This window comes from Eurytemora carolleeae, unplaced genomic scaffold, assembly GCF_000591075.1.
Source record: "Eurytemora carolleeae unplaced genomic scaffold, Eaff_2.0 scaffold1020, whole genome shotgun sequence".
In the NCBI taxonomy this organism is placed as follows: Eukaryota; Metazoa; Arthropoda; class Copepoda; order Calanoida; family Temoridae; genus Eurytemora; species Eurytemora carolleeae.
This window is the reverse complement of record NW_019396927.1, coordinates 74,057-87,012: the sequence shown is the minus strand read 5'-3', so window position 1 is coordinate 87,012 and position 12,956 is coordinate 74,057. Positions and strand designations below refer to the sequence as shown.

Here is a 12,956-nt window from a genome sequence, read left to right as displayed (position 1 = left end):
ATTTAACACCAGTGTCTCAAAATGATGAATATTCACCCTGTGTATTATGAAGCAGGAACATGAAGAATATAATTGACCCCAAGCAGGCAATATTTCCTGCAAATTTATACCTATAGGACACATTGTAGATTTTTTAGTGTTGGGTAAAAATTAACTAAAAGTGTCAAGTTTTGATTTATAAATCGGTAAAAATCAGTCCATAATTAAATTAATTAAAACTAAAGAAATAATTGAATGAATCATTGAATGAATGATACAATGAATTAATGATTCAATATCAATAAATCAATTAATCATTTTACCAATGAATCAATGAGTCAATGAAGCAATGAATTAATGATTCAACGAATCAATGAATCAATAAATCATTCAATTATTTTAAACTATATAATTATTGACTTTAATCATTACTCAATTTGTCAGCGATTTATTTGTTCAAATCCATTAATAAATAAATTAGAATTGCTTAAATGCTTTGATGGAGCAAAATATGAATTTCAGCTGAATGTTATTTTGATTAGTGTTCATTGATCATAAACTTGCAATGAATGCATAATTAACTTCCTGCATTAAAGTACAAAAACATGATAAACCTTGCGTTTCTCATGAAAAGAAGAAGGGGGGGGGGCGGCATCTTTCATTTAATCTCCGAAATTCTAATAGGGGTTTAAATTTATTTTAACAGAAATGGTTCAGACTATAGTTTTCACTTCATGCATTATTCGACATACATAATATCAATTTAAGATTTTGCAAAGTTGGCTGTCTGCTTTAGTGGATTTCCAACAAATTAAATTGAACCAAACCAAACAAAATATTTCATTATATTTATATTTATATTTATATTCATGTTTATAATATCGCAGAAACCATGCATAAATGTGTTTACTCCACCCCGGACTAACCAGAGTGAACAGCATTCGATTTCTTATAATTGAAATCTAACGTATTTTGGTCTATAATTCAACAATCTTTTAACTTTCGGATTTGCCGACAAAAAAGTATTTAAGAAAAAGGATAAAAGATTATGCATAATGGGTCAAATTGTGATCGAAAGTCACAGCTTTATGGAATATTGACATAACCGTTAAATCCACGTGACTCAGGATACACTGCAGGTTTTAACTCTTACTCTTAAATTAAAATTTAAAATTAAAAATTGTGCGGTTTATTTTCACCTGAAATTTTGAACAATACATTTGTCATCGAAAGTTATGTGAGACATGAAGATTGAAGATTGATCTATTACAGATTAAACAGTTTAGCTTTTAAGTTTTCACATTCCATACATTCAAGTTCATGACCTTCAGGACAAACTTAGATATTCGTCTGTTATGTATCCATTCATCCATCCTATACACACCATTCCATCCTATACACACCATTTCATCCTATTCATCCGATTCCATCCTATTCATCCCATTGTATTCTAGACATCCGGTTCTATCCTAGACATCCCATTACGTCCTTTTTACCCCATTACGTCCTATTTATCACATTATCTCCTATTTTCATCCCATTCCATCCTATTTATCCCATTCTATCATAGCCATCCTATTCCGTCCTATTTATCCCAATCCATTCTATTCATCACATTCCATCCTATTCATCACATTCCATCCTATTCATCACATTCTATCCTATTAATCCCATTACATCCTAGGCATCCCATTCCATCCTATTCATATGAAGAATACATGAACACTTACTAAAAAGAATACATTAACACATATTACAAGGAATACATTAACACATATTACAAGGAATACAAGAACACATATTAGAGGGAATACATGAACACATATTACAAGGAATACATGAACACATATTACAAGGAAAACAAGAACACATATTACAAGGAATGCATGAACACATATTACAAGGAATACAAGAACACATATTACAGGGAATATAAGAACACATATTACAGGGAATACATGAACACATATTACAGGGAATACATGGACACATATTACAAGGAATACATGAACACATATTACAGGGAATACAAGAACACATATTACAAGGAACACAAGAACACATATTACAAGGAATACATGAACACATATTACAGGGAATACATGAACACATATTACAAGGAATACAAGAACACATATTACAAGGAACACAAGAACACATATTACAAGGAATACAAGAACACATATTACAGGGAATAAATGAAGAATCCCATCCTTCCATCCTATTTATCTCATTCCAACCTATTTATCCCATTCCATCCTATTCATCTCATTCAATCCTATTTATTCCATTCCATAGTTTGTCATATTCATGATTCATCCTATTCTATCCTATCTATTCTATTCAATCTTTTTCATCCCATTTATAACTTTCATAATTTCATCCCATTATATTAGTTTCATCCCAACATATTCATTCACATTCCATTCAATTTATTTGTTTCTTATCCATTTATTAATTCATTAATTCATCCATTAATTTTTTAATTAATTCATTCATTCACCATTCATTAATTCATTTAATCCTGTAATCCCACCAAATACTGAACAAGAATTAATTTGAGAAAATGAAGATTGATATCTGAACACATGGATACTTTACAAGGAATGAGTAGGCATTTGTGTGTAAAGAAAGGTAGGCGGGGGACGGGTATAGAAGGAAAACCTGAAAGTTAGGCGGGGGGACGGGTATAGAAGGAAAACCTGGAAGGTAGGCAGGGGACGGGTATATAAGGAAAACCTGAAAGGTAGGCGGGGGGACGGGTATATAGAAGGAAAACCTGAAAGGTAGGCGGGGGACGGGTATAGAAGGAAAACCTGGAAGGTAGGCGGGGGACGGGTATAGAAGGAAAACCTGGAAGGTAGGTGGGGGGCGGGTATAGAAGGAAAACCTGAAAGGTAGGCGGGGGACGGGTATAGAAGGAAAACCTGAAAGGTAGGCGGGGGACGGGTATAGAAGGAAAACCTGAAAGGTAGGCGGGGGACGGGTATAGAAGGAAAACCTGGAAAGGAGTCCGGGTATTATGTAGTTTTATGTTTATTGCTAGATTCTTTACACTGAAGAAGTAAATATTTAAGTTATTGAACCTACAACTTTCATGTTTTTCAACAAATGCATTTTGATGTGTTTACGAAAAAAACAATATGCAAGTATAAGGTATGTGAAAAATGTGAAAAATGTGTAAAAAATCTGCAATGAACTTTATAATTCTAATATTTAGGGTCGAACAGTATCAGAAAGGATGAGTATTCTGGCAGGTATACTGGCCTCTGTTCTACTCCTACTTATACTTCTGGCAATAATAATAATACTTATCATTGCAAGGTAATCAGTTCAATTAATCAATCATTCACACTGCATCTGTTATCAGCGATTTATTCAGTTCAATTAATCAATCATTTAAATCAATCATTCAATTAGATTAATCAATCAGTTAAATCAATCATTTGAATCAATCAATCAATCAAATAAATCATTCAATTAGTTAAATCGATCAGTCAGGATTTTCTAATTCGTAAATATTATAAATAAAAAGTTACAAATTACAACATTTCTTATGACATTTCATGAAAAACAGAAAGAATGAAGACGACAATCGTTTTACAGTTTTCTATTTTATTTGTCAGCAAAATGTTCTCCAAAGATAAAAGTTTTGAATGAAAGTATTGTTAATGTGTAGGAGTAGCAGAAAGTATAAAGTAGTTGAGGAAGATGAATACTCGGATCCAATCTGGAAACCTAAACATTTAAACCAGGTAGATTAATATTTAATACTAGGCTTTTAGGACGCTTCGCACCTATCTTATATTTCAATTGTGAACATTTCCTCTGAATTTGTATTTATTGTGAAACAAAAACAAAAAAAGTTTGCGAATTTCATGAAAAAAATATCATGAATTTTCAAATTTTTTAAAAATTAATGAAAATTGAATTTTTATGAGGCAAATTTTTGAAAATTTGATCATCTGTAAACCTTCCCTGTGGTCGTGTGAGGTTCCACAAAAAATTGAGTCCGATCGGTTCAGCCGTTTTGACGTTTATTGGATACAAACAAACAAACAAACACCTAGACACCCAGACTTGCAAAGTATAAATATATATATAGATTAAAGGGACCCCCCTTCCCCTTTTAAGTCTATGGTGGGTCACTGCCCCTTTGCTCCACCCCTGTCTCCCCTGTATAAACTAGCCTTATTAAAAAACCAAGAATGTATCTAACATGTCCTATACAATCTTAAACCCACAAATCTTCTCCCAAACTGTAAAGTGTCTTTTTTTGTCTAAATCGACAAATGGTAAAAAGTGCACTTGGTTACTAATATTTTTGAAGCTGCTCTTTAAGAAAATGGTTTCTATAAAATACCTCATAACATGAAAAATTGCTGATCTAAGTTTAAGATTATAAAAAGAAAACAACAAGATAAAGGGAGACAACGCAAAATACAAACTAAAAGTCAAAATAAGGATAAAGGGTAAGATAAGGATAATTTAAAGGCTTTGTTTAAGATAAACTGGAAGATAAGATAAACTGTTAACTGGGTTTAAATCTAAATAGAGAGGGCGGAGTAAAGTGATCTGGACTTTGGTAATAATAGCGGTTAATTTTTCAGAACATGAACTCGATATCAACAGTAATAAGTTTTAATTTTATGTGATTTAGTACTAAATCTTTAAAAAAAAACATAGGTTATTGTCGTATTAGAACTAACTTAATCCGTTGTAAAACAAAACATATGGATTCTTGTTTTAGAATGGATTAACTAATAACTATGAGAAAGTTGCGATCTCAATATTATTTAAAATATGTGAGAAGTTCAGCCTTGTTTTGGTTGAAGGGAACTGGAGGGTGGGCGTGAAATTAATAATAAATTGTTATCTTTAAACCTACACACACCCTTGTAACTTCAAGATAATCCTTTACTTTTCTACTTTTCTACTTTCTCTTTCAGAATTTTCTGTTCTGCGTCCTTTACTTTTCTTTTCATTTTGCAATAATAGGAAATAAAATTTGTCACAAAATTGTATTTTTTAATACTTACATCTCCGCAACCTTTGATATTTGAAACTTTAATCTAGCGAAATTATTAGTTTGAAATATTAAAGGTAAACAACATAGGGTTGCATAGATTCAAAGGTTGGAGAAAAAGGGTTTTGATGCAAGTATTAGTTCCTTTGACTCAGAGAAACCCCAACACACTGAAATGTACCTGACTCTTGAAATCTTTAACTGATCAATAATAATGTAAAAGATATTTTTCTAGGTTCAAAAGTGTGCAATTCTGATAATTCTTACATTTGTCCTTTCAGCTAGAGCTAAAGCACATTGTACAGTATGCAAACATCTCTATCCTTTCCNTTATCTGACTATCTATCTATCTATTTATATATCATCTACCTATTATCTGACTATCTATCTATCTATTTATATATCATCTACCTATTATCTGACTATCTATCTATCTATTTATATATCATCTACCTATTATCTGACTATCTATCTATCTATTTATATATCATCTACCTATTATCTGACTATCTATCTATCTATTTATATATCATCTACCTATTATCTGACTATCTATCTATCTATTTATATATCATCTACCTATTATCTGACTATCTATCTATCTATTTATATATCATCTACCTATTATCTGACTATCTATCTATCTATTTATATATCATCTACCTATTATCTGACTATCTATCTATCTATTTATATATCATCTACCTATTATCTGACTATCTATCTATCTATTTATATATCATCTACCTATTATCTGACTATCTATCTATCTATTTATATATCATCTACCTATTATCTGACTATCTATCTATCTATTTATATATCATCTACCTATTATCTGACTATCTATCTATCTATTTATATATCATCTACCTATTATCTGACTATCTATCTATCTATTTATATATCATCTACCTATTATCTGACTATCTATCTATCTATTTATATATCATCTACCTATTATCTGACTATCTATCTATCTATTTATATATCATCTACCTATTATCTGACTATCTATCTATCTATTTATATATCATCTACCTATTATCTGACTATCTATCTATCTATTTATATATCATCTACCTATTATCTGACTATCTATCTATCTATTTATATATCATCTACCTATTATCTGACTATCTATCTATCTATTTATATATCATCTACCTATTATCTGACTATCTATCTATCTATTTATATATCATCTACCTATTATCTGACTATCTATCTATCTATTTATATATCATCTACCTATTATCTGACTATCTATCTATCTATTTATATATCATCTACCTATTATCTGACTATCTATCTATCTATCTATCTATCTATCTATTCATATATCATCTATCTATCTATCTATCTATTTATATATCATATGTCTATCTATCTATCTATCTATCTATTCATATATCATCTATCTATCTATCTATCTATTCATATATCATCTATATATCTATCTATCTATTCATATATCATCTATCTATCTATCTATCTATTCATATATCATCCATCTATCTATCTATAGATATATTCAAGGTACTCATGCAAGGAAAGTTAATTTCAGTTGGGTATACTCTGCGTACATATTGAAACCAGTTCTCTCGGGGCGGAATTTGTAAACAAGAATGGTTGCATCAGTGTTCGTTTAATATCCGAGGAGGTTAAAAGCATTAAATTTTGATAATTTTGATAATTCACATAATAGTTTCCTATAATGACCAGAATATTTCATTGATTTTTTATGTGAAAGATGGATCCAATGTCAGGCTTCGACATCCGTCTTGTTTCTACATTACCGCCCAGAGACAGTACACTGCAGAACAAAGGATGCGTACACCTCTAAAATAACTTTCCTTGCATTATAACCTTGAATCTATTTATATATCTATTTCCATGTTTATTTGATTATCTGTATATCTGGTGTGTTATTTTTCTGTCCATCTGTCCATTAGTGTATTATCTGTATGTTCATCTGTCCATTAGTGTTTTATCTGTATGTTTATCTGTCCATTAATGTTTTATCTGTACGTTTATCTGTCCATTATTGTTTTATCTGTATGTTCATCTGTCCATGGATGTTTTACCTGTATGTTCATCTGTCCATTAGTGTTTTATCTGTATGTTTATCTGTCCATTAATGTTTTATCTGTATGTCCATCTGTCCATTAGTGTTTTATCTGTATGTTCATCTGTCCATTAGTGTTTTATCTGTATGTTCATCTGTCCATTTAGTGTTTTATCCGTATGTTTATCTGTCCATTAGTGTTTTATCTGTATGTTTATCTGTTTATAGATGTTTTATCTTTCTTGTCTATTTGTCCATTGAATCTTTCTGTCTGTTTGTCCATTGCTTATCTATCTCTCTGTCCATTGACTATCTATCTATTTGTCAATTTACTATCTATCTATCTGTCAATTGACTATCTATCTATCTGTCAATTGACTATCTATCTATCTGTCTATTGACTATCTATCTGTTTGTCTATCTCTGATAGTATTTGATTGTGTATGTTAATAGTAAAGAATAACTGAATAGGTCACTGTATATATTCATCTATAATTAGCACCAACACTCATAATTTACACAAATGTCATTTCCATAAGAAGCGGTGGGGGGTAGGGAGGGGGGTATTCTTTTCTTTGATTGATAGACTAGAGAGTACACATGAGTTAGAGTTCTAATGCATCATGGACATAGATTAACATACAGAGATAGACACAAAACCCAGAATAAGAAAGAAGTTCATTTCATGTCTGGGTTATTTTGAACTCGTTTAACACCTCCAGTTTAAATAGAATAAGTGGGAAAGGTATATATCAGAAATCAATAAGAATGAGATGAGGAATTTGGTAAATAAAAATCTGTGAACTAAACATTCTGATTTTACCTCGTAAATTGGATTTTCTTAGAAATAGTAAAAATGGAGACAAGTATTGGTTGTAATAAATGTTAAAGATTGTGAAATCATATTTAACGTAAAAACATTTAGGTAAATTTGTATTGCATAGGAATATTATGTAAGTACAATTGTTTCATCTTTCTATCTATCTATGTATATTCTACCTATCTATCTATCTATCTATCTATCTATCTATCTATCTATCTATCTATCTTTCTATCTATATATCTATCTATCTATCTATCTATCTATTTATATGTCTATATATCTATATATCTATTTATCTATCCATTATGAATGATGATTACAATTTTTCACGGTAAAGGCCTGACAATGACAAGCCTGGTGTATCTCTGTAAATCTCATATCTTTTAATTCTTGAATATAATCTTCGTATTCATTAAGTAAATGCAGGAATCCAGAGTTAATCCGCTTCATACGTACATACGCTTGTATCGGATATATTTAATCCCGATTGCTAAAGCTCTGTTAAATCTCTTCTTAATCCTCTTTTTTTTGGGTATTCTGCTGGATTCCGTGATAAGGTTAAGACTTTTTTGTTTGTGGATGCGTTTTAAATAAAGAAAAATGAAAATGGACAATTCATCAAGTTTAAATATTGTTAAATTTTAGACCAAAAAGCAATTAAATTAGAATTAAAGAACCCAAACTCATCCAGAGGGATGATTCAATTAGAATTTTCAAAATCCTTTTTGATTTGATTTAACATCTGTAATGAAGTATCTATCTAATATTTTTCTTCAACCTTTTTTATCTATCTAACCAGTATCTATATGTCTATCTTATTCTGAATCTATTTTTATACCTATCTGTATGTCTATCTGTCTACCTATCTGTCTACCTATCTGTCTGTCTATCTGATATATTTATGTATTGTACGGCTATGTATGTTTCTATTATTACATTTCTATACAATTTCACAGGGTACTCAACAATACTTTTTTTAAAAAAGAATAAAACTTTAAATTTTGATTATTTGAATTTGTACGAAAAGAGGCATGAGGCATCATAAGGTTTAAGCAGAAATGAATGAAGAGTTAAATCTCTAAACAAAAAAAAAGTAAGCATAAGTCTGGCCCAGGGGGCGCAAAGCTTAGTGAATTTATAAACCATATATTATACCATATACGTTGTACACTTTCATATCTTTTAACAACTGAATCTAATGCTTCTTTCTATAAATTGATATCATATCAATTCAATTTAATCAATTCAATCGAATAAATTGGAGTGCAAGAAACGAACAAATATCCTTTGAACCTTGCAATTTAATTCAATGAGGCTTAATAGCCACAAACATACAAAACAAATTTGAAATATAAAATCCCCCATCACAACCCCCCCCCCCACTACATAAAGTACGTTATGAATTTGTACATTCTATAGATACACATGATGTTAATATAATTTGAAATCTAAACCATATAGTGTATTTTCAAGAACATACCTCAATACATCGAGACCAATGAAACTGTGGAATAGGAAGACGACATTAATGTGCATTTATTATTTTATTAATATTGCAGTTAACCGTAGCTTATGTGATATGAGTTCACAATTACTGTATTAGACTATTTAAATCATATCATGGAGTCTAACAGTCTTCTTCCTATTCCACGGTTTATATGTCTTAATGTAGATAGGGAGGGGGGTATTCTTTTCTTTGATTGATAGACTAGAGANCCCCCCCATCCACTCCCGACCCTTTATTCCCTTATTCCCCCACTTGAGATAAGGGTGGTGCCAAAATTCTTATCAACGTTATCCTTTCCAGTACCATACAGAGTACAGACTCCAATGTATGTTCCTGAAATATCTATAATACAGCTAATATATCTTTACGTCGATATAACTAGCTGTAGGCCATCTGGTTGTCTAGATGTATAGTGCACTAGCTGTATACTTCTCTAGCTGTCTAGTTGTCTACATTTCTCGTGGTATAGTTGTCTAGTTATCTTGTTATATATTTGTCGGGTTGTATAGATGTATAGTGCACTAGCTGTCTACTTCTCTAGCTATCTAGTTGTCTACATTTCTCGTGGTATAGTTGTCTAGTTGTCTTGTTATATAGTTGTCGGGTTGTATAGATGTTAGTGCACTAGCTGTCTACTTCTCTAGATTTCTAGTTGTCTACAGCTGTCTTGTGGTTTAGGTTTCTAGTTTTTTAGATGTCAAGTTGTTTGGCTGTCTAGATGTCAAGTTGTCTTTTTGACTAGCTGTCTAGATGTTTTTTTTTGTATTCTAGCTGTTTAGTTGTCTAGTTGTCAAGTTGTTCTGTTATCTTGAGGTCTAACTGTTTTGTTGTCTAGTTGTCTTGTTGTCTAGTTATCAGTTCTCTAGTTCTTTTGTTCTTTAGCCATGTAGTTGTCTAGTCTATTTGTCTAGTTGTCTAGTTGTCTAGTTGTCTTGCTGTCTAGTCGTTTAGTAGTCTGATTGTCTAATAGTCTTGTTGTGAAGATGTCATGTTGTCTAGTTGCCTAATTGTCTAGTTGCCTAGTTGTCTAGTTGTCTAGTTGCCTAGTTGTCTAGTTGTCTGTTTGTCTAGTTGCCTAGTTGTCTAGTCGTCTACTTGTCAAGTTGTCTAGCTTTCTAGTTGTCTAGTTGTCTAATTGTCTAGTTGTCTAATTGTCTAGTTGTCTTGTTGTCTAGATGTCTAGTTGTCTAGTTGTTTAGTTGTCTAGTTGTCTATTTGTCTAGATGTTTAGTTATCTTATTGTTGCAACATTTAGAAATTAAGCAAAAATGTTAAATTAATTTTACATCTTTTTCAAATCAGAGCGTAGTATTCAATTTTTTTATAATTGAAAATGTATGCTCAATTTAGATATTCTGTATATTGCGAAATGGAAATATTAACTTGTATGTATTTTCTTTTTGGTTTTATATAAAATAAATAATTAGAATATTCTACATACTTTCATTGCAGGATATGTTAGTGGCAGGGCAACAGAGAAAACCTCCGTTGCTAAAATACTCCAGGTAAATTATAAACAAATAAAAATAAATCTTCTTTTTAATGGCAATTTATAAACCTGGCTAATTACTCAACAATATATCTTCTAATCTTGGGGTTATATACTTTACTTAGACCATTCCCCCGACTCAATGGCGAAAGCAGCTTTATTATATTTTCTAATTTATTAAATTATCTGTTTCTTTTGACAACGCAAGCTATCTGAAAATGTGACAAAACTAAATGTATAATGGGACTGTATATATATATAGACAAAACTTTGAACCCCCTCCCCCCATTTAGAATGGCATGCCAAATTCATTGCGGTTCTCTTTAAACATCTATCTAATTAGCAATCAGGAAAATTTTGTCTTCTTTTTTTTTCATTTCGCGTGAAATTCTGTCGTTTCATTGTATTTGCATCTCTATAGCAAAACTGCAAAAGTCACGTTAAAGAGAAACCACAATTGAAAATAATTAAGTTTAATTCATTCATTCATTCATTCATTTATTAATTAATTCATTCATTCCTTCCACCTAATTCATCCTTTCATTCATCCTTTCATTCATCCATTCATTCATTCATCCTTGTATTTTTCATCCTTGATCAGACAAAGGTTTAGAGGGCACCGTTGTGAATCGTAAAGTCCAGTCTGTGAATGTATGTAAAGTCCAGTTTGTAAATGTATGTAAAGTCACTAAACATTACGTCAACAATTTGTTTGCCCCGCCCTACACCTTGTTTTATCTTTTATCCCTTCATATATCCTTAAATGCAAAAAAATATCTAGGGGGGTGGGGTGACCAGGGGACATCCCCCTTCCTATATTTGTTAAGCATGTATTGAACCTAGTGGCAGGAGTCTGACAACCTAATCTAAAAATATCATATAATCATATATACGATACACATTCCGCAATATTTATCCTAAAAACTGGTTCCTGTCATCACAAAACATCAGCAAATTTCATTCGATAAATATTTTGTAATTCTTGTAAATATTTGCAGTAAACTTACAGTTACACTGTATTGTAAAGATTTGCAGTACGCTTACACTCAATTACACTTTCTAAGAATAATACTGAACAAATTTTTATTTAAATATTCTTCATAAATAGTAAAATAAAAGTGTCAGTTAATTTGGTAGTAGGTATAGGGTTAATCATAAAATTATAGCGAATCATTTCTTCAATCAGATGTTTCTTTGATAAAGTCCTGGGAAAGAAAATAATTTGAAAAAAGCCAATGAAATAAAATCACCAGAAAGTCCTAAAACCAGTCAATATCCTTGAAAAAAGTCCTAAAACCAGTCAATATCCTTGAAAAAAGTTATTATTATTTGTTATCAAAGACTTTTCAAAAAAACTCTCTATAAATCCAATTCTAAAGTTTAGGGCACCCCTCTAAACATTTAATAAACCCAATTTTCAATTTATATTATTTTAAACCTATAAAACTGGCCTCCAGTCATCACAATATAAAAAACAAGTGTTGAAGGTCTGATGCCTGAGCTAGGGGCACATTTCATCAATAATTACAATAAAACCAGTTTACTTTATATACACATATACACGTAGAGATAAGGAGATCATTTTATATACTTAAAGGGACAATACTCCTATTTCACTTTATATACACATATACACAGAGAGATAAGGAGATCATTTTATATCCTTAAAGGGACAATAATCCTATTTTATATCCTTAAAGGGACAATACTTCTATTTTATATCCTTAAAGGGACAATACTCCTATTTTATATCCTTAAAGGGACAATACTCCTATTTTATATCCTTAAAGGGACAATACTCCTATTTCAAACGACCGTTTGTTTTGTATTAAAATACCACAAATTTAAACAAGTTCGACATTCTTTATTAGTCAAAGGTTTCAAGGCTGATGTTGTGAATCCGACATTCGAGGACCCTCCACAAAGGGAGGGTCACTTGAAATCACGCCTACAATCCCTTTAAACCTTTGATATTTCAAACTGTCTCTATTTGATTTAGCAGATCAGTTCATGGTTTAAAATGTCAAAAATCTACACCATCTGGTTGCAAAGATATACGGATTA

At 30.9% G+C, this 12,956-nt stretch overlaps 1 protein-coding gene across 1 annotated transcript in view; it reads left to right on the top strand.

Annotated features, from left to right (window-relative positions):
• Window positions 1–12,956, top strand: part of LOC111710205 (uncharacterized) — a 44,685-nt gene that overhangs the window by 23,012 nt on the left and 8,717 nt on the right. Inside the window, exons 9-11 of the mRNA XM_023484267.1 lie at window positions 3,200–3,303; window positions 3,659–3,734; window positions 10,856–10,908. Coding sequence (XP_023340035.1) covers window positions 3,200–3,303; window positions 3,659–3,734; window positions 10,856–10,908 — 233 coding nt within the window. The remainder of the gene's footprint in view (window positions 1–3,199; window positions 3,304–3,658; window positions 3,735–10,855; window positions 10,909–12,956) is intronic.